Source organism: Vidua chalybeata, chromosome Z, assembly GCF_026979565.1.
Source record: "Vidua chalybeata isolate OUT-0048 chromosome Z, bVidCha1 merged haplotype, whole genome shotgun sequence".
Taxonomy (NCBI): Eukaryota; Metazoa; Chordata; class Aves; order Passeriformes; family Viduidae; genus Vidua; species Vidua chalybeata.
Window position 1 is genome coordinate 28,681,862 of NC_071570.1, and position 27,166 is coordinate 28,709,027.

The following is a 27,166-nucleotide window of genomic DNA, read 5'->3' on the forward strand; positions in this document are numbered from 1 at the left end:
AACTTCTGCACTCTAGACTTTTTTTTTAATAAAGCAAGAGTGAAAATTCACTAAAAATATAATTTATTGTAAAGTGACTAGACGTATGCTAATATGTTTACAAGGTATTTTTGCTACAGTCACTCAATAAAGAATGAGCAGCAAAGCTCCCTCTGATGCCTGCTATACTACACAGACACATTAAAAAACTATATTGCAAGAGCATCGAGACCACCACCAAGGTCAAGCACTCAAAACTTAAGACCACAAAGAACTAAGGCTGCATGTGCAATTTCGTGCATGCTTTCGTCTCTTTTCATATAATGACATTGAATTTTCCCCATGAAATTACACTGCCCATTTCAGTGCACAAAGACCAGAGCTCTCAAGGGATAAAACTCAGCTGAAGAACTGAATACTTTAGTACCTGGAATATTATCTAGATTGTACAAGGACACATGGTCATGCAGTAGGCTTATATTCTCTTGTTTACTTTCCTCTTCAAACCTGAATCTTCTATAATCTCATCTCAGAATGGCTTCCCATGTAAAAGTACTTTGGTCCACAATTTGTTTTTGAGTTCTTCCTAGAAAGAGGGAGAGGAAATACATATTTGGTTTTTCCTGGAAACATTTGAAACATAGGAAAGAGGCAGTTGCCTATCTTTTAAGGGAAGGAATGCTGAAGTCCATCTCAAGAGGCACTTGAAAGTTTTGGTTCTGGCCAACCAGTGGAAAGTCATTGTGAGATTATTTCAATGACCTCTACCAGATAAAATAGAGGTATCTATCTTCATAGATAGAGCAAGTTCATGTGCTGGAACCATTTTAATTTAAGAAGCAGTAACATGTATTTTCTTCTGAGTAGTCTGGTGCTATCCTACAAAAGATTACTACAAAGATTACTAACCTCAATTCCCTTTCCACATATAAATGGTGATGGTTAGAAACAGTGCTCCAGCAGCATCTGCTCATTCTCTATTGAGAATGACCTGTTCCATCTCTAAAGGATGCTTGTTCCTTATTGCTGTTTCCTTTTTTCCAGTAACATAAAGTTTCTTATGCAAGGCAAACACTGGTTTGTGATAGTATCTCTGCTTGAGAAGAGCAGATTTTAAAGCATTCACTTTTTATTCAATAATCATAACACATAAAAATTCAGGGCAGTATGTTGTTTTGCTCTGAAAGAAGCTTTGTTTTGTTACCTTTTTGCTGTAGAGAAACTAATGGGAGAAGAATGCAAACAAATCCCTGTCAAACTATCCACAGACAAGAAATCTAGAAGAAAAGAATAGGCTCTTCACAGCTGCAAGAAAAAGATAATGCGTATTACTATACTTGAGAAGTCAAGTTGTTTAGATCTGGAAGATTTACATAAAAGAACTGGCAGAAGCTGCTGACAGATAAAAGTCAACATTGCTCCTTCATCTTTTGGGAATTATGGGAAACATTTGTAAGTACACAGAAAGTTAAAAATAATGAGTGTATAGCAGTCACCCAGAAAAAAATGCAAACAGTGGCAACAGCTCTCCAGCACCACGACTTTTATTAAAAAAATAATGTATTTCAAATCAAACATGTTTCCTCCTCTAAAAAAAAAAAAAAAAAGAAAAAATGAAAAGCTTAGAGCTGTAGCTGTAGCAACAGAATACAGCAATGCTGAAAGACAATCTTATAAGAAAGTTAAACTGGGTTAATCCTTAGAGCCATTAAAACATTGGGTGATCTGACATAGATACAGAAACAATATTATTAGGAAAAACCTGGACTGAATCTACAGAGAGGTAATCCCACCATCCTCTTTACCTTCAGATGAAGAAGAAAACTCTAAGTCTATATGTAATAAGATTTTTTGACCCATGGTATGATATGATATGATATGATATGATATGATATGATATGATATGATATGATAGAGATTAGAAATCCCTAATGTGGAGATTTCTCTGCATAGCAATATTAGTGTTATTTTCTTATTCCAATATATTTCACAATACCAAGATCCTAAACAAAAAGGATGTATCAAGTACATGTATTTAATGCATGAACCTAAAGATCTCTCTTTCATAAATCATTGTTTGTTCACACTCCTCTGATGAGGTAGCTTTAATTCAGACCTTAGCACTTAAGGAGATGAATGAATTTCATGAACCTTTAGAGAGCCGCCAGGGTCCCAACTGGTTAACTAACTCTAGTGGCAAAAAACCTTCGTTTGTGTACTGACCAGCACACTGTGTTATGAAATTCATAAAATGTAAAACCTGTTTATAGGAAGTGTATAAGAAAATTGAAAATTATGGTGTTCATGAAAAACTGGCTGTTTTTACATCACCATCTGGAAGCCAAAGATTAACTGAAGTCAGGGTAAGAAGGTATGGAACAGGATTTCAGTTTGCAGTGGGAGCATTCATTTGCAAAGAGACCAAAAATAAGAAACAAAGCCTCTCTAATAAAATCCAAACACTTCAAATCCAAGAAATCCTTTTGTAACCTTACAGTGATAGAGTGTTTTGTGGTCTAAAACAAAGAAAAATGTCTCACTCTTGAAAACCAGTGGTGTATTGTAAAAGAGTGAAACTGAGCAGAATAGGATCAAATAACTGAAAGAAGTATTTTGTAAGTGATCTTGGAAGGTGTAAGCTACAGAAGGACAAAATTAGAAAAAACATAAATCTGGTTAAGAACTGACAACATGTTCTTTATTATCTTTAGCTCACATGAATCAAATAAAAACAGCTCTTTCATTAAATAAATGAGGGAAGCAGAAGCTCTTTTTAGGTCCTCTACAAAGACCCAAGATGAGCAAGAAGCATTCTGATCCATTGCTTCCATTTCTTACTTCTGCTACTCAGCAGCTGCCCTTCACTGACCTACTCCATCACAGCAGAATATGCTGTAGACATTCTCTAGCTTCCTTGTAGAAAATTCATGGGTAACAGGATCAATGCTATCTCTGAACTTAGAGGACTACTAAGTGCATGAGTAAACTTGTCATGAGAATGACAAGAAAAACTAATGTTATGAATATTTAAGTATTGCTAGTGTATAGCTCTTCTAGAGGTCACACACATAAAACATCCAAATCAGTTTTTCCATCATCCTGCTCCTGCTCCTCTAACCCATACATATCTGAAAATATAGTGGCACTATCTATCTATATATTTATCTCCATTTCCACAGAGCTTGAAGCAAAAATCACTCAGTTGACTTGGAATGTTGCTTATGGCATGCAATAAAGGAGTAAAAATATGTTCCTGACTTGTGCAAGATGTGATCAAACATGTGAAAAGGCCTTCTAGCTATGACTCACTAAGAAATGGGTGAGGGATTGAGAGGCTGAAAGGCTGCTGGCTGACTGGAGTAAGCCTTCTTCCACATTGGCCAGCAAGGACTGAGAATTGACTGTTCTGCCAAAATGCCAGGTATAGCCTGCTTATTTTCCTGCTATCCTGCTGTGTGTGGGGTGGTGTAGGGGTTGCGGGGGAGAGAGAGAAAGAGAAAGAGAGAGAGAGAGAGAGAGAGAGAGGAAAGAAAGGAAGTCTTGCATTTATGGTCTTTTCATTATTGTGCTCCAAAGGAATCCCTTGGTCATCTTCCCAGAAGAAAGAACCAGTTACCTTTATCTGGCCCTAGCAGAAGGGAACACCTTTTCCTCATTTCATTTGCCTTTTCAGATTTATTTATTTATCTATCTATCTATTTGAATGTCAGCCACGCCAGAAAGAAAAAGGGTATCTCACTTGACTCCCAGAAGGAAAATCATTCCAGAAGAACCAGTTCTGTGCTGTGAGAACAAGAAAAAGAGGAATACATTAATTTTAGACTGACCTGATTTTTCTAAAATGCATATGACTCCTTGTTTTTAAGCACAGTTCACATGAACTGCCTGCATGAAGCTGGAAAAACTTGTCTCCTAAATAGCTCAGATGTGGCAACTTCAGAGAACTTTACTGAGGATTTTACAAGATAAAACTCCTCAAAAATGGCAGCAGACAGCTGGTAAAACTCACCTAAGCTCTGCTATGCTACCACCAGGTACCTATTTATTGCAGGACCTATTACCTCTCAAAGGATTCTAGTCCTTCATGGTAAATGTGCCACTAGTAGCCTCTAAAATAATTTAGACATATCAGTATGAGCAATCATCTAAACTGTGGCCTTATTTAAAGGGAAATTCCCATTTATTTTTGCTTTTTTGGTGGTTTGGGTTTTTTCAAATAGCATATTTCTTGACCTCTCAGGGGAGCCAGCCCTTCTGCTTCTCTTTTTCTTGTTTCAGTACATCAGTCTGCTTTTCACCTGTCAGCTTCCCATATTTCAAACCTTCTCTCAAACTGAGAAGTAAGGCTTAGGAGACAGAACAAGGTGGCTGGTTATTCTATAATGGCATTCAGGTAGGCGTGAGCAACGCAAAGGACCAAGTCAAAATGCTAATCTATGTTGCCTGAGGTTGAGGAGCAAGACATCAAGAAAGTGCAAGGCCACAGGTGTAGACTTCTCTAGCTACACATACTCAACTTGTTTGTCTGCTGATTACAAAATGTTGCAAGATAGTTTTGTTCTAAACTTGTGTGTCTAAAGACTGGGTTGGGGGTTTATTTTATTTTTTTCCCAGAATAGCTACAAATTACATATCACAAAATTAAATGCAGAAATTTAACATATACTGGGAGGCAATAGTGCAGTTTTGAGTCATGCTAATAAAGACAAGAACAAAGTTTCATAGCCTAGTATAGTGGCCACTTATGTCACAGTCTGACAGTGCTCTGTAAATATCCAATACAAGCTGTGATGTTTTTTATAGAAAACAGAAAATAAGCATGGATTAAAGATTTCTGACAAGCTGCAAATAGGTAACCAAATAATACTTAGCATGATAGAAAGCACAGTATTTTCCAGAACATTAACTTGATACTTGAAATAAGAGAATTTCATGTTTTTACTTCTGCATGGGTATCAACTTGAGCCCAACAGAACAAATTGGAACCATATTCAAGTCTATTTTTTCCTGCTGGCTTTATAGCTTCCCCATGCTTTCTGCACATTACACGTTCCCTCTCTTTTGCTCTCAGCATTTGGACTCTCTCCTTCAGGCATTCTGTAATCCCGCCAACCAAAGAGCTTTGCTTTAGTAAGTAAATCTGCCAACTTAAACACCAGTCTCCTAAGGCAATCAAATAATGAAACACACATGTATGTACTTGCACATAATCTGTCAAATACCTCTCTAGCCCACTACAAATGATTTTTGCAATCTGGGGTTTTCAGAGGAGCATGCATTCATACATAGTTTTCAAAGATCAAATGCCATGGCTCTCCAGAGTTCTCTGTCTTGTTTGTACACTCAAACTCAATGACCCTGCAATTTCCATATTAGCATCTAAAGATATGAAAAATGAAAAACTTAAAAACACAAAGGTTTTTGTGTAGAAAACTTCATATGGAGTAAGAAGAGAAAATTTCATACGGAGTAAGTATATCCTTCAATTTCTCCAGTTTGGCAGAGAGGTCTCCTGCAGGACAGCACAGATTCCTCCATGGCAGAACACGCTTTCCACGTTTCTAGTGTGTCTAGAAAGTTAATGAATAACCATTCCAGGTGTCAAGAGTATTTTTCATACTTCCCCCATTATTCATCTATCATCCACACTTGATGTCTTGACTTCCACTTTCTAAACTAGTGTTTTCTGAAAGAGGAATCTAATGTATGATGCTAGCAATAGAGTAACCCAGGAAAAACTTTGAACTTTGTCATACTAGGATAAAATTGTGTTGCTGCACCTCTTGATTAAGTTTGCAGTTTATTACATGGCAAGATAAAGATGGGAGCAAAAGCATCTTTCAAGGAAGTAAATTATTGATTAGTATTAGAAGAACAAAAATCAAGTTTCAAGAATGGTCATTTACTATGTAATGTCACCATTTGCAAAACTTCCTGTACTGTGAATCACAACTATGATACAACAAAAGCCCCTCAAAATGAATAGAGATGCACCATAAAATCCTAAAGTAAGAGGTGCTTAAAACATGTGTCACTGAAACATTCTATTGAGAGACATGTTTAACATGTACAACAAAATACTGAGAATTTGAAACTCTGGATTTACAAAATCATGAAACAAGGAAGCTAACACTAAATTATGTTACCATATTTGTTGAATCTGTGCACTCACATTCTAGTAATTATTTTGATTTTGATGCTTATATTTGGATTCCAGCTGGTGCAGGAAGAGGTATGCCAGGAAGATTTGTTCTGCAAGGAATTGTTTTGGACATCCAAAACATATTAACTGAAGCCAGACACAGAGTGAGAATATGGTACTCACTCCTTGGGACAAATAAAGATTTACAGAGTCAAACCTAATCCATTTCTGGTTCCTGGCTTTATTTATCTAAATGAAATGTAACTGCTACAGTTCTCATATGCTTAGAGTTTTAAAAAGTTACTCCCTAGGATCACCTTTTTGAAGTGAAATCTACATGGCCCCCCTATGATGAAGAGATTAACCTTAGACTATCTTAAAGCACTAGGTTGTTTGCTTGGTTGGTTATTTTAATTGTCTGTTTTGTTTACCTTATTCCTTATAGGAGCAATGATAGCAGCTTTGCTCACAACTTAGTACTTGTTATTATGAAGTTAGGAAGTTCTATGAAATACTAATTTGTCATGTCATGTCATGTCATGAAAGAGCAGAGGTATCAATGAAAAAACCTGTTTCCAGAGAGAAGGCTGAAGGCTGTGAAGAACAGGTGGCTTAATACCACAAACTGATCAATCTCAATGAAGCAATTTTAATTCAGTGAAGATCTTGAAAAACACAAAGCAAGAATAAGTGGAAAGGGTGGGACAACTATATCACTAAAAAAAAAAATTCTATCAGATGGTATACACTGAAAGAAGTCGTACTTCTATGTATAAACACAAGATTTAGATGCAGTTTTGAAACCTTAATGTTCTACTGTTAGCGTGAAGCTTACTGTCAATACACACATATATCAAGGTGATAAAACTCTGTATTTATTCTAAATAAAATAATTTGTTACAGTAACAGAATATATAAATAAAACTGTCACCATATCACTTCCTCAATTATAAGAAACCCCTATTACTGTCACATTAGTAACCCAAACAGGCAGCCCTAAGGAAAATATCAGCCCTGTCAAAGTATCTATCAGCCTAGAGCAAATTTTTAACATGTATCAGTGAAGAGTTCTGAATATATTGAAAGAAAATAACCTGATGAAAGTAGTTTCCATACTGTCATCACCAAATACAGCTAAGTATATGTAGTTTCCCAAATGAAAACATTTTACAACTAAATTCACAATTCTTACCATGTAATGGACATTAAAGGGATAAAAAGTTAAGCAATATACACTAAATATGTACTAAAGGAAGCAGTTTGGACTAATTAGTAACAGGCTTTAAATTCATCTAGAAGTTAGGAGCTCAAAACAGGAATAACAGGGTGAAATTACATGCTCTGCATTAGCCCAGGACCTCAGAAGAGATGCTCACAACAGAGTTTCCCTCACATATATTCAAAATTTATGAAAGGACAGTCAACTCTGTTCTTTATGCCAGTGTTTATGGTGTAGTATTTAATGCACATTCATATGCTATGATTCTGTTATACTGGAATCTCTTCCAAAAAGATATAAGATTTGCGCTCCCAACCCTAAAAATATTGTGAATTTTGCCAAACAGAACTAAGAATAAGAACTATGGGATTTTTCCCAATGCTGCTAAATCTTGACTATAGGTCTGATCCTGTTCCTTCTGAAGTTGAGATGGGTTTTGTCACCAATTTAAGAGAAAGTAGAATCGTAACCTATGGCTTCTCGTATGAACAAGTTCTTGAAGTAAAGAAAAAAAAATCTCAATCGTGTCTAGCAATTTTAAGAACATCAATAAAATTTACAATAACTTTATTTTTAGTTTGCATCCAAAAGGGTTTTGAAGAAAGCATTTTAATACTCTACTTAGAAGAGAGCAGCTCACATTAACAAGCATGGGCATGTTCCATCCAAACTACTAGACAATTTACCACCGTATTTGATTGACTGGCTGTTTAGTTCAAACAGACATTGAGAATTTAAAAAAAAAAAAAAAACAAAACAAAACAAAACAAAAAAAAAAACAAAAAACAAAAAAACCCCCCATTCTCATCTAATTGGCATGTTCTTACTGTGTCATAATAAAACCCTACATATTTGTCTTAGAGGAAACATCTGGAGAAAAAGCATAACAGTTGGTAACTGTCTTCCCCTTTTTTGCTATACTGTTCATGCAACTCTAAGTCCTGCATCCTAAATCACTCTGAAAGGCACCAGCAGCCCACTAGCTTTTTCAGTGAAGGTTTTAATATCAAAAATAGATGAGACTCACCTTGCTAAGAAGCAAGATTTTATGCTAGTTGCTCTGTACTAAACATTGTTCAACCAGTGGTTTAATATTATCCCCAAATCCTGACAATAATGGGATTGTGAAAATCTCTTATTTCATGTAGGGGACTGCAGTTTACACAGGTACCAGAAAGTTTTTAGAGTTGTAAGCACTAAGTTTGAACCAAGAGGTAGTCAGAAAAACATGGAAGTTGCAGGGAACGCACACTAATCTTTCAACCAACAGTAATTAACTATAAATACAGCAAAGACAATTCAAACATTCATCACTCTGTGCCCTTAAGAAGCCCTCATTCAATGAACAGAGGTCCTATTTTCTGTTATTTCAGAAAAAATTTTTGCTACTTGCTGTCTAGAATGTATTCCTTAAAATTCTATCAATTTCCCAGGCCAGATTACAAGGATGACTAGAAAATTTTTTATGCCTAGAACTGGCTTGCACTGGAGCAAAAAAGCCTCCCTTAATCTTTTTCTTATTAAGAAAATTGCTTATTTAAGCTACTGACTAGATACACTATTCTGGCTTCAGAGCAATTTAGTAGATTTGGACTGGCCAGAATATATTTTAAATTGTACTTAAACATCTGTACAGATTTTACTCCAAAGTACCTAAAATAAGCCTTCACAGAACACCCATGTACCAGCAGAGACTGAAAGGCCACGGAACAGATCACACCTCGCTGCACCCCATGGTGTCCTGGCACCTCACAGCTCTTTGCAGACCACATCAGGGCAGATGTCTCTCATGCATGTGCCAGTAAGCCAAGAGCAAAGCAGGAAATGGAGTGTTTTGCCACGGTCTCTGCTGCTTCTCACCTGTGCCAAGCAGCTGTGTCTTGGCAAGGAGACAATTCAAGGGTAAGGTCAAAAACACAAGAGACATTTTCCTGCTCCCTCCATCAAGTGCAGCACACAAAAAATTGCAATGAAATTTGCATGAAAAAATAACACTAGAGGACTGGAATGTGTGCTCACAGTGTTGAAAACCACGTGCAAATAGGAAAAAGACTGAATTTTTTTCCCCTTAACTGCTTATTTCTGGAATGTTCCTGGGTAGAGAGATAATGAAACCACATACAGCTGTGCAGCCTTATCTATCATGATGCGTAATTAGCAGTTTCTTTCATTAATTCCCTAATTTAAGTGCCTTCATCTACCTTCAGCAAAAAAGAGCTGAGGAAGAGGACTGGGAAATAAAAAAGTAACCTCACAAACTAAGAGGCTTCTCTTTGAGAGAGACTGCTGGAGAAGCTGTAACATGCTTTGAAACATTGATTTGCAGTGTACCATTTAAAAGTTTCTTTGCCAAGAGTAGTCCTCCATCTAATCTGCTATCTACCAATGTTATCCAAGCAGGATGAAGAGATCTTGGAAGAAATAGAAATAGAAACTTAAGATATCACTTAAGTTTTCTCTCCTAATCCCAACAAACAAATTCCACTGTTATATCTGTAAACAAGACATACAAACCTGGTGCAGCCATGCCTTGTGCTAGGTTGTTGTGGTAACTCTATCCCAGCAAAAACCAGCTCAGAGGTGCATTCCCTCTCAGACTACAGATCTCAGGTTGCACTATGCTTCCTTCCTTCCCAGGTGGTGAGCAGGAGGCTATGGAATTGGAGTGTTCAAACATGCTGCATCCAGCAAATACAACCCCAGAGAGGAGAAAGACCAAGGTAGAGACCAGTTGAATTATACCAATCTAATGTGCTTCAGTGGAATAATTTGGCTTTTTGCCACTACCTTTACAACATTAAATGTGCATGTGTTTTGCAGAGAAGCATGCAAACATTCAAGGAAAGCAGAGTTAACTTTGTTTTTTTTAAACATAGACAATAAAAAGAAAAAAAGGCAAAAAACCTCTGTGAAAAATCAACCCCATCTATTTTACTGGAAAGATACAATAGCTGAATCCTGAATGGACTCAAAGTAACTGACATTCCTGCAAGAGGTCTCCCTTCTGGAGGAGCATCTTCCTGTCCCAGATGCTACCAAGTGATTTGCCAGCACAGATGGAAACTGGCATGTTTAGACCAGGCAGATCTTACTTCTTGCCCTCAACATCCATAATGTCCAGTGAAGAAATTATCTCAGCTACTGAACTCTGGGAAATAGCAAACATAGCAAATGATAAATAACAACATAGGAAATGATGAGGAGCATATACAAACAGACTTAGTGGATCGTACAAGAAAGTTATCTGACAGCTAACTGAACTGTTAAAGACATTTTTCATCATTCATGTCATAGTTTACACAGAAATTTTGAAGTATAAGATAGTCTCAAAAGATATTTTTGAAGTGTATAAACCACATGCAATCACATCTTTCCTTGGATCAGGGCAGTAGTGGGTTTTAAAAAATCTGCCTTGAGGCTCTTGTTACCTGAAAAGCCATCAGATTAAATATAATTTTTAATACATACAAAGTATTTTATAAAGAGGATCAATATGTGAAAATAAAGAACAAAATATAGGTGCTATTATTGTGGACTGTGGCATACAGCATTTATAAAAGACTGAACAAAAAGCAGTCACATTAGTACAAAAGGTTACACCTGCTAACACTTTATGAAAAGATTTCAGGCAATGTCCAAGGATGCAGGCATTTCTACAACACAGTGGAAAAAAGAAAGCAAATAAACATCAAAACCCCAACAAAAAATCCACACAGGCACCTTCTCTTAATGAAACCATCATAAAATAGAATTGCATTTTAGACATGTATTTTGCTGAAGGCATGAACAAAAGTTAGCAACTATTAACTAGAGTTACTATTGTTTTTTCTTTTAAAGCCAGAAATTCTCTCTAAGTTCTCTCAAGTACTTAGATTCTTACCAAAGTATTCTCAGGACTTAATATCCTTCTCCAGTTAAAATAACCATGTCTTCAATATTGTGTAATTCCCTTTGTCATTCTTAGCTATGAAAATAAAGAAGTTCTTTGTATTCTAGACTTCAGATTGATTTCATGGGTGTTCATCATGGAGAGCGGGTTTGGTAAGACGCAGATGTGAAACAGTGCACAGCCAGCTGCAGTTATAGACCTGTGTTCTTTCACACAAGAGAATCTGGATGCATATATAGCACCACACAACTATTTAAGTGGGCATGGTTATGTGCTCAGGATGCTGAATGATCCATTCTTGGCAAACAGTTAGTACCATGTATTGCAAAAACTCACAAACTGATGTTATCACATGCAAGCCTAAGGAAGTACTACTTGCTAACCAGTGAAGGTTTTTTTTTCAGATGTTCCTGGATCACAGCTGCAGGACCAAGATGATTCCAATAAGAGATGTAGCCTAATTCACCTTTGCCATGCTTTACATCTGCCCCAGCTTTCATGTCAGCAAAGGTATCAGCAGACTTAATCATTATAACAGAAGGCTAAGAAAACATAATCAAAGTCACTCAGCATAGTGCCATAGCTGTAATCATAGAAAGGCATAATAAAATCAGTAGGATACAAAACAGATAAATATTTGTTACAGCATCAAAATAGGAGAGTCTTATTATTTCAGCTTCTTAATGCAAAAATGTGTAAAATAAGGCTTTAAAATTTTTTATTAGATTAATAAGATTGATACAGTCAGGGAAAAGAGATTTACTTCAGTTACACATGCCTTTTCAGTCTAAGATCACCTTTGAGGATTAAAAGTGGGTTCTGTGTACCCCAAGTGATATATTTTTGACAGGAATATCTATTTTTCAATTCAAGTGTTATTTTAAAAAGCTTTCTCTCTCACTTTAATTTTTATCCTGTGAGGATTAAAATGCAACATGGAAGACGCCGCGTTTAAAGGTCCTTCCTTCCTCTTGCTTCCTTTCTCCTGTACCAGCAGGTGGGGCCACGCATCAACCATGAACTTGCCCAGGCCCTTTACTCATGTGCAGTTTGTACTCCTACTTGCAAATCCTATCCCTTCCTGTGGTGCTTACAAAGGCTTTTTTAGTTATTATCAACCCTGATACTATCGCTGTGAAAAAAATGCTCTATCTCACTTCAGTGGAGCTTGCAAAAATCTTTGCCATCATCAGTGATAAAGCAGTTGGCAAGGACTCTGTTTTCAGATGCATGCACTTACCTGGCAGCTAGAAATTTACCTAGAAATACTATCTCAAGTAGCCGGCAAGGCTTTATGACAGGAACTTGCCCTATTTCTCAGTGCAAGTCAAACTCAACTGACATGAAAATGACTGCAACGCAGTTCTGACAACTGCAGAAGGGCAAAGGCTTAGACTGGTTCTAAAAAGAAAGAATTCAAGGGCTCTGATTTGAATGGTAAATATATTTACCATTTGTATTTGTCATGAGATAGTGACTCATCACTTCATCCTATAATTTCCTTTTTCCATTTCCTAAATCAGGCAAGATGACTGTTTTCTAGGTAATGGAGGCTCCAGGTTCACTGCATTTCACTCACTGTAATGTCCCTCAATACACAAATCTGAAGAATTTTCACAAATGGATTGCTACACTGGCTTTACAGCAAAATTAAAGGAACAGATCCTACAACACATTCAGTTAAACCATGCTCAAAAGGTTTTATGCCCTCTGTCAGTTTGGAGCTCTATCAGATATTGCATAAACTGGTTGCTGAAAGGAAAGGGTTTCCAAACGTTACGTGTCATTATCTTTGTGTAACTTGCTGATCTGTATCTGTTCTAGGACAAGAGTGAAAAAAAGTTTGGGCTTTTTCTTAAAAAAAAAAAAAAAAAATCTGTTTTATAGCTTCATCACAAGAAGGAAGAGCTTCAGATTATTTTTAGGCCCAAAGTCAGCTGAAATAGTACAAAGTGTCAACATAAACAACCCTTTTAAGTTACACAGGAAGTTGCAGGAAGTGCCAAAACATCAAAACAGACAAATTATTCATATAAAGGTCTGGTCTGCCCTTCTGTAATCTGATCTTCATTTCAAACTGAGAATTTAGCATTCCAAGTTAAATCTGTAAGTATTTCAGTCCATCAATCAAAGCTTTATGCTCCAAAGCCTGCTTAAGATCAGCCTTCACAAAGCAGGTAGGGAAATGATACTGTATGAATCAACACTAAATGTATATGACCGTATCAAATGAGTTGAATTAACGTTTGAAAAACGTATCTGGACTTTGTACAGCTTATGCATTTTCCATTTGCAAAGAGTTGGGCTAAGCGAGAAGAACCAGCCTAATGCAGCTTCAATTAAAAAAAAAAAAATTCCAAGAGAAAAAACCCCAGTCATGTAAAATATTTACTGCTTCATATAAACCTCAGATATCTAATGGGGGGAATAAAGAGGACCCTATGCTGTGTCTCCACTGTTGTAAGTACCTCAATCTTCCCAGCCAGGCACCCTTGCCTGGTGGGATTTTTTTAATTTGGCATGCTGGGTCACTTGGAACCTCTCAACAGTGACAGAAATTACATCTGCCTTGCCATAGCTCTGACATTGCATCAGGCCTGAGACTGGAAGCTTCAAGAGACTTCTTGGGGCCTTTGTTTCTCTTTTCTTTTCATATCCTTTCAGATGCAATTTTAAAAAAATCCCCCAAAAATCTACTAAATACAGTGTTTTATTGACAAAGACAAGGGGAAGACAGGCAAAATGTAACAGTCCTAAAATTTCAGCCAAGGAATGCCAATTGTTGTCTTCACCAATGGTTCAACAAACTTAAATAAATGAATAAGTGATGAATAAAATAAAAATACGGGGAAAGAGTTAAGTGTTTTAATGGAACTTAAGACCACCAGCAAGGGGGGTTTTGTTTTCAGATTGGCTTTTAACATTTAGGAAGCTCCCTGTTTCTAAGACTGATTGCATAAGACACAGGCCTGATGAGCAGCTCTGCCCATGTCACCAACCTCATTGACTGCAAAGTGTGTTCAGATGTCTATGATTATTTGTGTGTGAGTAATACGCCATTGTGAGTATGGCAGCATTGTACTTAAATACTGCAAATTAGATCTAATACAAAGCAATCTGGACATTGATGAGCAAGTCATCAGGCTTAATAAAGCCAAGGGAAAAAACCATTCAGAGTGAATAATTAAGTATTAAAGAGTATTGAAAGTATTAAAAAAAAAAGTATATGGCAAATTAAAGGAACTTCTTTGATTATGCATATATATTCTTTGAAACCGCAAGTTTCTGATACTCTTATTCAACATATACGCAACAGGAGTACATACAGAATTGACTCTTTACAGAATTAAAAAAGTTTACAGATTACAAATAAATGAGGTACGTTTAAGAAGTCTTAAGTTACAGTTCCCCATTAATTTGTCATTTTAATCCACAGTACTTTCAATTAATCACATAGTGAAAATGTAAACTTGAATGCATTTGGTCAGGCAAGCTTCACACTACACATTAATTTATTTGAAATACATTCTAAGGGTGTAGAGAGAACTATCATCTTGGCAAGAATCTTTTGGCCTACTGCCCATTACATTGGCTGCTGGACAATGTTAACTGTACTATTCCCTGCCCCAAATAACATACATAGAAATAGTGAAGCCACCTGAAAGCCAAACATATATTGCTACATTGTTCTTTATCTGAACTATATTTCTAACCTCACCTTTGGTTTTACCCTAATTTTTGTAGCATTCTGTTAACTTAAAAATTTCACCTTCATTTTGATTTTTATAATATTCTTTCAGTACATTTCTAAATCTGTTTCTAAGATTCAAAGCACTCTCTGCCTTAAATCTCTTTAGAAAAAAAGATCTGTAAAGAGACTACTTATAATTACTTTTCCTAATTTCTTTTAGGAAAGCATACTTTATTTTAACAGTAATTAAGCCTGAAGTTCAAATTTTCATTCAGAAGAGTCTAATCCCTGGTCTTAGGGCATTATGGAAGTGTCTAGCCTCTTGTATGAAGCTTAAAATCTTTAATTCAAAACCAGTTATGGGAACTCCTTTTTTCTTTTTTTTTTTTTTTTTTTTTTTGATCAGAAGAAAACAAGGTTGGACTGCAAGCTGATTCTTAAACATTTTAGAGCACAGCAGGATTATGTGTGCAGGCTTTGAGATGAAAATTCCCAGTTGAATCAGAACATTTTCTTGTTTCCAATTCCCAGAGTCCCACAGTATTAAAAATAAACACATTTCATGTACATAGTACTTTGTCTAAAGGCAATAAATCTCACATAGGAGGTTACATATAAGCAGAGCCCCCCCCCCCCCCCCCCAATCTGCAGCAGAATTTCCCAAAGTAACTCCCAGCAGCTGAAATTCCCATAAATGTCTGTTACAAACACAGTCCTGGCGCAGGGTTGGAAATACAAGATTAACACCAGGACTTCCCAGTGCAGTGTTGTGGCCAGCTCACAGCATGGTGCTGTGAACAGAAGCATCAAGCAAGCATGTGTACAGAAACCAAAGAAGTTACAAAGTGCTACTTTTTAAACTAATAAACATCAAAGTTAGGATGCTGGTTGCTTCACCACAGCATACACATGTAAAGAATGGGATTTTCTTTCCACTCTCCGCTGCTCAAAATGACTTGTCAGCATTGAGGTGTCTATCCAAAAAACCACATTTCTTCTGCAGTTACATAGGATGGTGATAACTATCTCCACAGGTGGGTTAAGAAAAGAGCCAGTGTCACCTGAGCAGCATAATTAATATCCAATACAAGGAATTATAAAAGATGTAATAGTTTTTCTTTAAAAAGGAAATACTCCATTTTCAGAACTATGCCACTGAAAGAGAAAACATGAGGCTCTAATGACTAGCAGTTAAGAGTTCAAGGACTTCAGAGATAGGGATGGTATAACTTAAAATGTCCCTACAGCCTCATCTGCCCTCAACTTCATCCTAACAATGATTTACATCTAGGCACTGCAGACTTGTAAGCAACACTTGCTACAGTGCTTCAGAATACTGCTATATAAACCAGTGCAGATTCGTTCTTTATTAAGTCCCCACCAACCAAGAAATGCTTCCACCAGGTTAACTTAGTTGCCACATACATTTTTGTATATTTCTGCCCTTATCTTTGCTGGTTATCAGCAGAGCTGAATATAAACTTATAATATGCACAGAGGGATGAAAGTTGATAAACTGATACCACAAATTTGCAAGAGATGCTGAAAACATTTCTGTGCAGGCAGTGTGATGATACTATTCATTATTATGGTGTCACTGTGAAAGTCATGACCACATACTACAACTCTTATTATTTACAGTTAGAAACCCAGAGAATTTATGAAGTATTAGAAGTTGAAGAAATACAAGCCACTCTAGACTTCTCCAATAAGCTGTAAAGTCTATTCTAAATGTACTTGGCTTATTGATCTGCAAAACCCAACTATCTGAATGTAAGTAGGTAAAAGAGACAAAATCACTTCGAGGAAGAGGGTTTTTTTTTGTTTCTTTTGGTTTTTTACCCCAAAGCTTTTCCAATTATAAAAGACAAGACTTGTTTCTTAACAGAAGAGCTCCGATAAAATTCTGAGTTGTGCCTAACATACTGTTGCAAATACAGGTTAAAAAGCAACTTAGGAAGGTATTTCCTCTGTTTAACCTTTTTTTATATAAGGCTATCTTTTTCTACTGCATGTCATACCCCTGAAATGATAAATCTGAATTTCTCTTTATTATAATTTCATTGTTAATTTTAAAATATTCATTTTTACCTTTAATGTCACAGGTGCATGTCCCCATGACCAGAATATATATTTTGCTGCTAGCAAGAGATTTGTGGTAAAAACATCTAGAATGCATAGTATTGGACTCACTGAGAACTTTCTCAATAGTGAGTTTGATGAACCACAAAAGAAAATATTTCCATCAGTTTCTTAGAAACCTAAAATAAATGTTAACCGTCTCATTTTCCACTTAAGTTTTTACAGTGGAGAATTAGAAACATACTTTCTGACCTGTGAGATGTACCTCACAGTAAGTCACTGGTCCCTGTGCCTGAGACAAATCACACTAAACTACAAAGAGTGTGAGCTAAACATTACCATGTAGAAACAATTCTTAATTGACTGAAATAAGCTGTACACTAAAAAAGCTGACCAGCAGGTGCTACACACATGAAAGTATACTCAGACAAAACTGTGAAACAAAAATACCTGAAACCATGCACCTTCTGAATACTGACCTTGTTGCTCACTCTCTGATTCAGCTTTTGCAGGACTTGGTGCTACTGGAAGAGGCCGAGGAGGACGAGGCTTTGGAGTGGGGGGAGATATTTTTTTTCTTCCAATGTACTCTACATAAGTTCCTGGGAAATCCCCCCTCTCCCCTGTGGTTTCATTAAAGCCATTCAACCAACCAATTTCCTCAGGCTTTGCTTCTTCCCCTTCACTGAATCCAAGTGCTAGTAAGGTACCTTTATTCACAGTTAATATATCTCCTAAGTGCAAGTCAATATCTTCTTCTCGCTCTTTTTTGTAGTCATATAAAGCTCTGTATTGATATCCCTCAGCACTCATCTTGGCAAATGACTTAACATTCAAAAGTGTTACTAAACAGTATTAAAATGCAATTGTCCAGTTATAGTTTTATGTACAGATAAATTCAAGATGAATTAAATGGGATGATAAAAATGTCTCTTAAGTAATAAAATCCAACAGAGAATGAAAAATGACAGTCTGCCTTTTCACTGCTGATGTTTTTACCAATGTATTTATTCTTAGTCACTGTCTGTTGCAGAAGTTAAGTGTTCCAATTCTTCTGTGTCTAGCAATATTCTTCCAATTAGTTCTTTTTCTGGGCTTCCCAGCACTTCTTTGTCTCCATACACAAGTTCAGCTGACTCTTTAGCTGGTCACTCTTTCTTCAGATGTATTTGCCACAGACTGCCCACATACCTTAAATATCCTGCCACCAAACTCTGCACACATGCTTTTCCTGGAAAGAGAAGAGAAATCTGATGAAATCATTTCACATTATTTTGATGATTGTGAACTTGGTATTCTACCTATGACTTAAGCTTTCTGCAACTCTGGCAAAGACTGTGTCCCACACAAGAATCCTATGTGACAATAAAATCAAGCAAGAGCACAAAAATACCTCCAACTAGTGTTTGCATTTTTATAAAGGATATGTGTCAAATTACTTGAACCAAATTTGAACCCCTGCAGTATGAGGCACGCTTCCTCCTCTGTGACTTACGGCTACTGAAAAGTCTCAGAGTGAGAGGGCTGGAGCTATTCCTCTAGTACAGTATCTAACCTGGCAGCAAGATTTTATATATTATCTCCCTGAAGCCAGACAGCCACACCCCTTCTGCACAAGACAGAGGAAGAGCTTACTGCAATTAGCATTGACCACAGGGGTATCCAGTCTCCTCTTGTTTATGACAAGGGTGAGGATGGGCAACAATCCCCATCCTAAAGCCTGTACTTCAAAACCATTTGGAGGAATGTGTCTTCTTGTAATCTGTTGAAGAACCAAAGACTCAAAAGAGCTTGTACTTGATGACTACCATATTTCCCCTTTTTCTTTTTAAAAGAGGGACTTTACCACTCCCCCATTTTCCAGATGTCTTTTAATGTGTTTATGGTATAATATTAGAAAAACAATCAGCAACTGAAACAGGCACACCCAGACCACCTAAGCAGCCCTAGCAGGAGTAAAATATCAGGGTGCATGCTTAAATTACATTAAAGGCAAGAGAACACAGGCCTGAACTTTTAGCTCAAGGTTGCCCAACCATATATATGACTAAAACCCAAATCTATTTAGAGAACAGTTGCTTGAAGACATATAGAACAGTGAAAACTTTCTAAATATTATTTCAACTGTTACTCATTTTCATCTACTTAAAAAGACAAGCCAAATCATAATTTGAAATGCTATACTGGAAACCAGAAAGCACTAACTACACAAAGCTGCACTGAAAGTCCTAAACTACATCTGAATAAAAGACTTGAGAGAGCTATGTAATACCAGCAGGTAAATATTGACTATGTATTATGTATTCAATGTATATTGAGAGAATGTAATGGAGAAAGCTCCATTTTTTTTTTTTGTGAAACACTCCCTTTTTACACTGTAAAGAGACATCAGTAGACAGGGCTGGAACAGGGAACATCTGACAGCTCTTTTCCACACCATTTTTTCTAATGCCTCAGTCATCAAGTCCTTTGAAATGTGACTAACTGAGAAGCTAAGAAGTGTTTATAAGAATGCATATGGGCTTTCTGTGCCAGTGAATGAACCTGATCCCTAATTTGTCTGTGGCTCCTCTTCAGCCCATCAGGTCCCTGCAGCATGTTGCACAACATCTCTAGTGACAGAACACAGAAGAAAATTTTGTTAAGTTCTTGAAGAACTTCCTCATCATCCCTTGCAACCAGTTTTTGTTGTAGGAAAGAATTATGTGATCCTGAAATAGACTTCCTATTTCAAAAAGCTTGCACATAAGGATTTAACAACTTGCAAATCTATCCACGTGAATTAGGCATCCAGCTCCCACCAAAGTTTTAATTAGAAATTTCTGCAGGCACTTCTGAAAAAACAAACTATGTTGCCTATCTGATGCTACCAAATATCACAGACTTTGTAATTAGCATGAATAGTTTCACCGATATTTAATTTTACATCTTCAACAAGAGAAAAGTCTACCAACAAAAACTGGGGAAAAAAGTAAAAGTATCGGTGTATCAACTAAATAGCAGAAAAGCCATATGAAAGCATGGATTTCTCCTGTTTCATGTAGCAAGAGAAAAAAATGCACTTAAACAGTTTTGATCCAAGTGTTATGATTAATAGAAATGTTTTCCAATCAAAACCAACTATGCACACAGCAAAGCCTGCTACAAAATTACCACTTTGACTACTTTAAATACTCTGAAATATTTATTTTCTTTTTAAGGAGGGTTCAACAAGTGCTCTGCTACAACTACTTATTTAACTCCTACTGCCTATGGGCATTTTGGCAGCAAATGAAGTCTTCTAAACACTGCATAATTCAACTGACTTGACCTACTCCTCTGATCTTTTATTTTTAAACATATGATAGCAATTTTATGGCCATCTATTTAAAATGAGTACTTCTGTCTCTTATGCATCTCTTGAAAATACAGAACTGGAAATGTTGTAGTACAACTTCTTATGACAAGTTTAAAGCATATTTTAAAAACTCAAACCGTTGGAAAAACTCAATGAAGTTATGGTAGCAAAGTTTCCTTAGATCCAGTTTCCCTGGGGCTCAGAGCTACAGTACCTCTTTATACACACTTATCAGCACCACCCTCAGTACAGAGTACCCAGCATCTGACCTCCTGATCTATGGTTCATGTACCTGGAGACACTCCTGTGAGTCAGCCATTCTGAACTCCTTGGATTTACGCCTTTTTCTATTGTTACTATGTGTCAAGTTCAGGGATGAACTAAGACTCAGAGTTCAAGAAACTTGCAGATAGATCTAACACAGGGACAAACACCAGTTTTCCACGCCTGCCCAATAATGCCACAGTGTATCCAAAATGCCCTCTTAGAGTGCTTGGTTAAGATCCTATATAAAAATATTCTCTTTACTCCAACTGAAATTATACAGCCTCTACATTCAGGTATTTTGACTCAAACTGACTTAAGCTGACTGGTCCTAAAATATATAGCTTGGACACCATCTTAAATAGATTAAAACAAACAAACCAAACACGTCAGGGTAGAAATACTCTTATATTTGAGATTATTTTATTACTGGATTTCCATTTGGCTGGTCAAACGGAAAAGGAGGAAGAAGTATTGTAAGAGAATAAATTTTCATTTGTTTTTTATTTACTGTCTAAGAGCATGATGCCACTAAAAAGATTCCTGAGTTCAGGCAGAATTCTGGTCTCTCAGCAGAATGGTCTACGCTGAGCATTTCAGTAGGGATAAAACTGAAAATTCATCAGAAAAAAACTCAAGACATTCCTAAAAATTAAGGTGGAAAAAGAAGGGGACGTGAAATCTTTCCCTTCACCCTCCCCTTCTTCCCCTGTTAAAAATGACGTCTGGCTCCCACTTCACTGGTACCCAAGGGTTTCCTCCCACACAAGCTATCATGCCTTTGGTGCTGGAGAATAAAAACTTCTACACTGAATATACATGCACAGTGATACCAGAAGGGTGGGCTGGTTTCTGGTACAGGGTGCCTAGGACATGACGCAAAGATTTTCTTCACCTTTATATTAACAAATTTAATAACCATATTTCCTTGCACTGCAATCTCTCTAATACTAATTCCGAAAATCCCTCGAGAAATAGTGCCTAACACAAGCTCCCTTCCACTGCAGGATAAGCTTGATAGATTGAAGAGCTGACTAACACACTCAAGGGGACACTGAAATGAGAATTGAGGGATAAGCAGGGAAATTTGCTTGGAGACCAAGTCTTCTCCCCACTAGGTGTCTACACACCTGTGACTCAAACTACAGCTTTCTCTGAAATATGCTCTCCAAGTGGAAACCACCAAGTACCACATTAGAACACTATTTTCTGCAAGAAAGTGAGGTTCGTGATGTACCACGAAGTAATAACTTTATACCGCTCCCAGTCTGCAATTTTGAATCTGTGAAGATTCTATCACAAGTCTTTGGACGAATCCAAATATAAGTAGTCTAAGCACTGTACACCATATCTCATTCTGAAACATCTCAAAGATCTTATAAAGGCTGCAAACTATGGACGAAGGCCGGTGATAATTAAAAAATTTAGGAAAGCAGTACAGTCTGAACTTCCGTCTCGTTGAAGAGGCCGGCAGGTTAACCACTCCGGAGCCCTGCGCCGACATGCAGTCCCCGCCGCAGAGCAGCCGCTCTCCGGGGGCCAGTGCCCAGGGGGTTGCAGTCCCTCCACCGCCGGGGCAGGGCTGCACCGAGCCGGCGCTCCCCGGCAGCGCGGGGACGATGCCGGAGCCCCGGGCACAGAGGACGCCGCGCCGACAGCTCCCGCGCCAGAGCTCCCTATGGACACCCTTCCGCCGCCCTCTGGGCTGTATCCCGGGGCGGGCACCAGCCTGGCTCTCCACGCCACTCGGGGCGGGGGCTCCCGGGCAGCCCCGCGGTGGCCGCGGCGCGCCGCTCGCCCTGCCCGTCCAGGAAGCGCCGGGCCGAGCCGCCCCCGGCCGCGAGGGGAGAGGCTGCACCATCCTGGGACTCGGCCTCGGCCGCAGCGGACGGCCCTCCCCGGCACGGGCGAAAAAGTTGCGCGGGGCGGCGCTGCCGCTCGGACTGTCACCCCGCAGGAGCGGCCGGTGCCCGGGCTCCGAGCGGTGGCACGGCCCCGCACCGTCCCCTCCCGCCCCGCTCCCGTGCCCCGGCAGCCGCTCGAGGGGCAGCACCAGCTGCAGCGGATGCAGCGGGACTCGCTTTACCTCTGCGACAGCAGCGGCGGCAGCAGCTGCAGCAGGAGTAGCAAGAGCAGCGGAGCTGTCACCACCTCCCTCCCACTGCCGGGCAGCAGCTGCCGCCGCGACGCCCCGCTCTCCGTCGTGCGCCCGTCGCGCCGCGCTCCCGACCGCGCTCGCCGCCTCAGCGCCTCGGCGGTGCCGTGCCCGCCGCCGGCTCTGCCCCCGCCCCGCCCCCGGTCCCTCCGCCAACCCGCTCAGGCACCGCCTTTCGCTACCGCTGACTGACGGCGGCACCGCCCGCCCTACGCTCAGCTGGGGCCTCGGCACAATCTGCCGGGGCTCGGGCGCCGCTGGCCTTCCTGCAGCTTCCCGCCGTGGCCTGCAGCGTTTGGGTCGCCGTCCTCGGGCGCGGCACCCAGAGATGCCTGCAAGCCTCGGGCGCCGCCCTCAGCCCGAGGAGACCAGGTCAGGCTGGGCGGCAGCAGCGAGAGGAGCACGTGCTTCTGCCTAGTTCCTCGTTGGGGATTTTCCTCCTCTCTTTTCCTTCTCGCCCCCCCCCCTCCCCGTATTAACGAGGTGTGTCACATTGGTGAAATGTGAAGTTGGTGAAGTCCAGAACAAAACCAGCCACCGTGGGCCGTAGATGTCCGGCTGTGTGTGGAGCAGGGCCGTGCAGTACAGCCGGTTGTCCTCCTTCGATCGACTCTCTGGGGCTCCCGCCGCGGGACTGCTTGGTGACGGCGTGGATTTGACCCCATAATGGGGTCAAATAAGATCATAAGGGTGTGAAATAGCCCTGCAAGGCTGTATACTTGAAGGTCCAGGAAGATGGTAAAAATGCCTTCAGCAGTCTATCTGGCAACCTAAAGACACACAACATTTACTTTTTAAATTGATACTTATTTTGGAGAAGAGACTGCTGTTTGTACACAAGTAAAATCATTGCTATAATTTAAATAGTGAACAGTAAAAATTTTGAGGAAAATGTCAGATTTTACAGGGTTTTTTTTTGGGGGGGGTGGTGATGGGGAGTGGAGGGGGCAGGTTTGTGGAATTGAAAATGCAGGCAGAAGCAGAATTAAGAAATAATGTTTCATTTCTTCTGTCCAGACTGCTGTCTCTGGCATTTGCTATTGCTGAAGGCAAAAACAGCATAGATTTTGGAGGGGATTAGGCAGACTGGCAGGTTGGAATGCCAGTCCTGGGCTACCAATGGGTATTTAGGGGAACTAAGGATCTCTCAAGTAGTATTTCCCAGCTGGTGAGACTAGACTTGTCCCACAGGTGAAATGCAGTCGATGTCTGTCTCCCTCCCTGCTGGCATGGTATCCATCAGTGGAGGGAAAAGTCTCCAGGGGAAGTTCCAGGATCACCTCCTTGCTTCCCCTCTGCCCCTTCAGGGCATGTGGGTCTCTGCTTTTTTGACAAGTTTTCTTCCCTGAACTTGACTTTTGATTTCACCTGGAGCATCTTGCTGCTTTCTCTGTCAGTCAAAGAAAGAAAGGGACCCAAAAGAGAAAAAGTAGGCAATAGCAGCATGTAACTTTAATGCCCCCCTTGCTGGCTTTGCTGTCATGCCTATTGTGATTTCAGTCTCAAGGTCACCCCAGCTCTTTCACACCTCTTTCCCCATAGATCCCAGCAGTATCCCAGTGTTTCCAGGAATAATTTCCTATGTTTAATCTTGGTAGGTGAAAGTTATACAACAAGGTTTGCCCTAGGCATGTTGCAAAGCAGTACCCAGGAGACAAAAAGGACAACGCACAAATTGAAAACCGTGTTCCTTCTATCAGGTACTTTTCAGAGAGTCTTAAGGACTGCATAAAGCTTTTGTATATTCAGATTTCAGTGGGCTTTAATGAATGTGTTTGATTAGTTCTAGGTTTGTTGAGAAGGATATTCTTGAGAAATTGAAAGGTTAAGTCATTGAGGCAGCGTGTAAATAGGAGGGATTTTCAAGGCAATGGTCAGTGAAAAGCAGAAGACAGAAGGGTAAAATATGGATAAGAGGGCAGAATCATCAAGGTACAGGCCACACACACATGTTTTTGCTAAGACAACTGTAGTCTCCATCTGTCAGGAGACCTTTTGAGCATTTCTGCTAGAAGCTGCTTAGGACAATGCAATAAAAAAGTGAGCAGGTCCTTTTTTCAGTACTAGTAGCAGCTGGATGATATGAGCCTTTGCATCGTATGTCTGTGTAAGCTTTCTGTGGTAAAGGTCATGCAGCACTGGAGAGGATCTACACTGGAAGCTCCCTTTCCTCTAGGAAAAAAGTTAAGCTAGATCTTACAAAGGAAATCTTAAAGTATGGAAACTGAGAGGAAAAAGTATGCTCATCAGAGGATTTATGGGGAAAGCAGAGTTTTGAGAGTATAGGATCTCTTCCACTTCAACTAACTTATTTTTTTTCTTTACTGGCACATTTTAAGCAGGAAAATTCCCTTCTGTTTCTTATAGGATGTCAAGGCAAATCCATTTGTAAAGTAAGATGCCTAGATTAAGGGACAGTGTTAAGTTCATGGTTGGACTCAATGATCCTAAGCATCTTTTCCAATCTAAATAATTCTATGATTTTATCAGTGCTGAATCTGATCTCCTGGGACAGATAGACAAAGGTGGAAGAGACTGTACAGAGGAGTTTTATTGCAATATACCTTAGGTATGATGAATGCTAATGGCACATTTACTAAGTTCAGAAGAGGGTCCTGTGATTTATGACATATTATCATACCATCCTGCAGCAATGGGGTTTTCAGGCAGCTGATTTCAGGGAAGGAATTGGAGGAGAATCAATGCATATATCCATTTTACTTCCAAAGATGAAAATTATTTCATACAGTGTAGTTTTACTGTTCTACTAGCACACATTGCTAAATGACTCATGTAAATAATTCCCAAAGGAATTTTACAAAGGGATTCACGAAAACAACAGGAAAAACTATCCATAGTTATTGTAGACATCCATTAAATGCAAAATAAATACAATGGATCACAAGAAGGACAAGCATCAAAGACTGGGAATGGTGTTGTTTTCCTATCATAGCCAGGACAAAGAAACATTGCTCTTCAGAAATGTAGCTTTAAGTGTGTTTCAGAAGTCAAAACAGCAGCCTGAAAAGCAAGTTCCTTCACTGCTTAAAAGCTTTCTAGCATGTAAGGGAAAAGAATGAGCTAAAAATAAGAGAAATTCAGGAAATAAAGAAGCAAAACCTGCTATCTCGTTACGAATCAGAGAAGTAAGCCTGACAACTTTCATTTTAAAACTGGAAGGAAGCTGATTAGCAGCATGCTAATCATGCTGGGCATCACAATGTGATTTGGTTTGAATTTATTTCTGTTCTGTGGGAAGGATAGAATGGTTTCTCTCTGGCCAAAACTCTGACATCAGCAATAAGTTTTGATATCTCAGCTAATCAGACAAATCTGCCTTAGACATTTCTGCTTTATATTCATGTCATGGTTGACATCTAAGGCTGTTTTCCACTCTTCAAGATACAAGGCACCTGAGGAGGCAATGGAATCTCTGTCATTAAATGTTTTTTGGGAAGGTAGTCAAATATCTGCCTGGCTGAGACACTGGTTGTCCTGACTCAGCCAAAGAGAGGTGGCCACTGGAGGGCTTCTGCGATTCTGTAAGTGGACATATATATAAATTATGAGAAGGAGGCACAAACCCTTATATATACTTTCTCTTAAGTAAATTTTCCAATGAGAACTGAAGCGGCCCAAATATGCTCCCCCTGCTCCCACCTGATATCTGAAAGACAGATGACTGCAGCTGTAAAAGAAATAGGGCCTTGCTTCTGCAATATGATCTTTTACCAAGGATTTTCACCAGTCTGCTTTAGATCACATTTTTAGAACACAAAAGTAGTGGAAAATAAGATTTTTGTGTGCTATTCACAGCTAGAAATACTTTATGTTTATGAAAAGTCTTCAAAATATTTTGCTTAAAAAAACCCAAACTACTTTCAGTTATCTGAAAATTGACTTTTTATTTATTTTTTTTCTTTAGTCTCATAATTTTGACTAAATGTACGAAAATATGCATTTTGTCAAGAATTTTTTAAAAATCTGTAAGAATTAAGAAATATAAATATACAGTGTTTTTCCATGTCTGAAGCACAGCATAATTGATAAAATAATATTATAAATATAATATCTGCAAATGCAACATCTGTGTTTATCTTTCAACCATATAAAATTACATAAACAAAGATTCTGCTTTTTATGAAATCTATGAGTAATTCCTCCTCTGCTCTTTCAGTGCTTGTATGCTCAATGATAGAAAAGTCAGGTTTGACAGCCATATAAAACTCATGTCTTCTGTGTAGACAAGAAGTGATGCAGAGTGAACAAAAATTTTAGGAGTTTTCTTGGGCACTGTATCATTTTTGCACCGACACCTATACCGACATTTCAGCTCTGTCTGAGTAAGACAGCTAGGAATAATAAGACCTCCATGTGTAATAATGTATCTAAATATCCAGGGTCATTT

General features: G+C 38.8%; 1 protein-coding gene across 2 annotated transcripts in view; it reads right to left on the reverse strand.

The window, feature by feature from the left end:
* PIK3R1 (phosphoinositide-3-kinase regulatory subunit 1) overlaps window positions 1-22,786 on the reverse strand; it is a 59,355-nt gene extending 36,569 nt beyond the window's left edge. Inside the window, exons 1-2 of one of the 2 annotated variants that reach the window (XM_053931528.1) lie at window positions 22,690-22,786; window positions 17,482-18,233 (exon numbers count right to left, since the gene is read on the reverse strand). In XM_053931528.1, the coding sequence (XP_053787503.1) occupies window positions 17,482-17,815 (334 nt within the window). In that variant the 5' untranslated portion in view covers window positions 17,816-18,233; window positions 22,690-22,786. Of the gene's footprint in view, window positions 1-406; window positions 467-17,481; window positions 18,234-22,689 lie in introns of those variants that run through there. The other variant, XM_053931529.1, reaches the window with a different exon arrangement.
* Window positions 22,787-27,166: the final 4,380 nt, after the last annotated feature.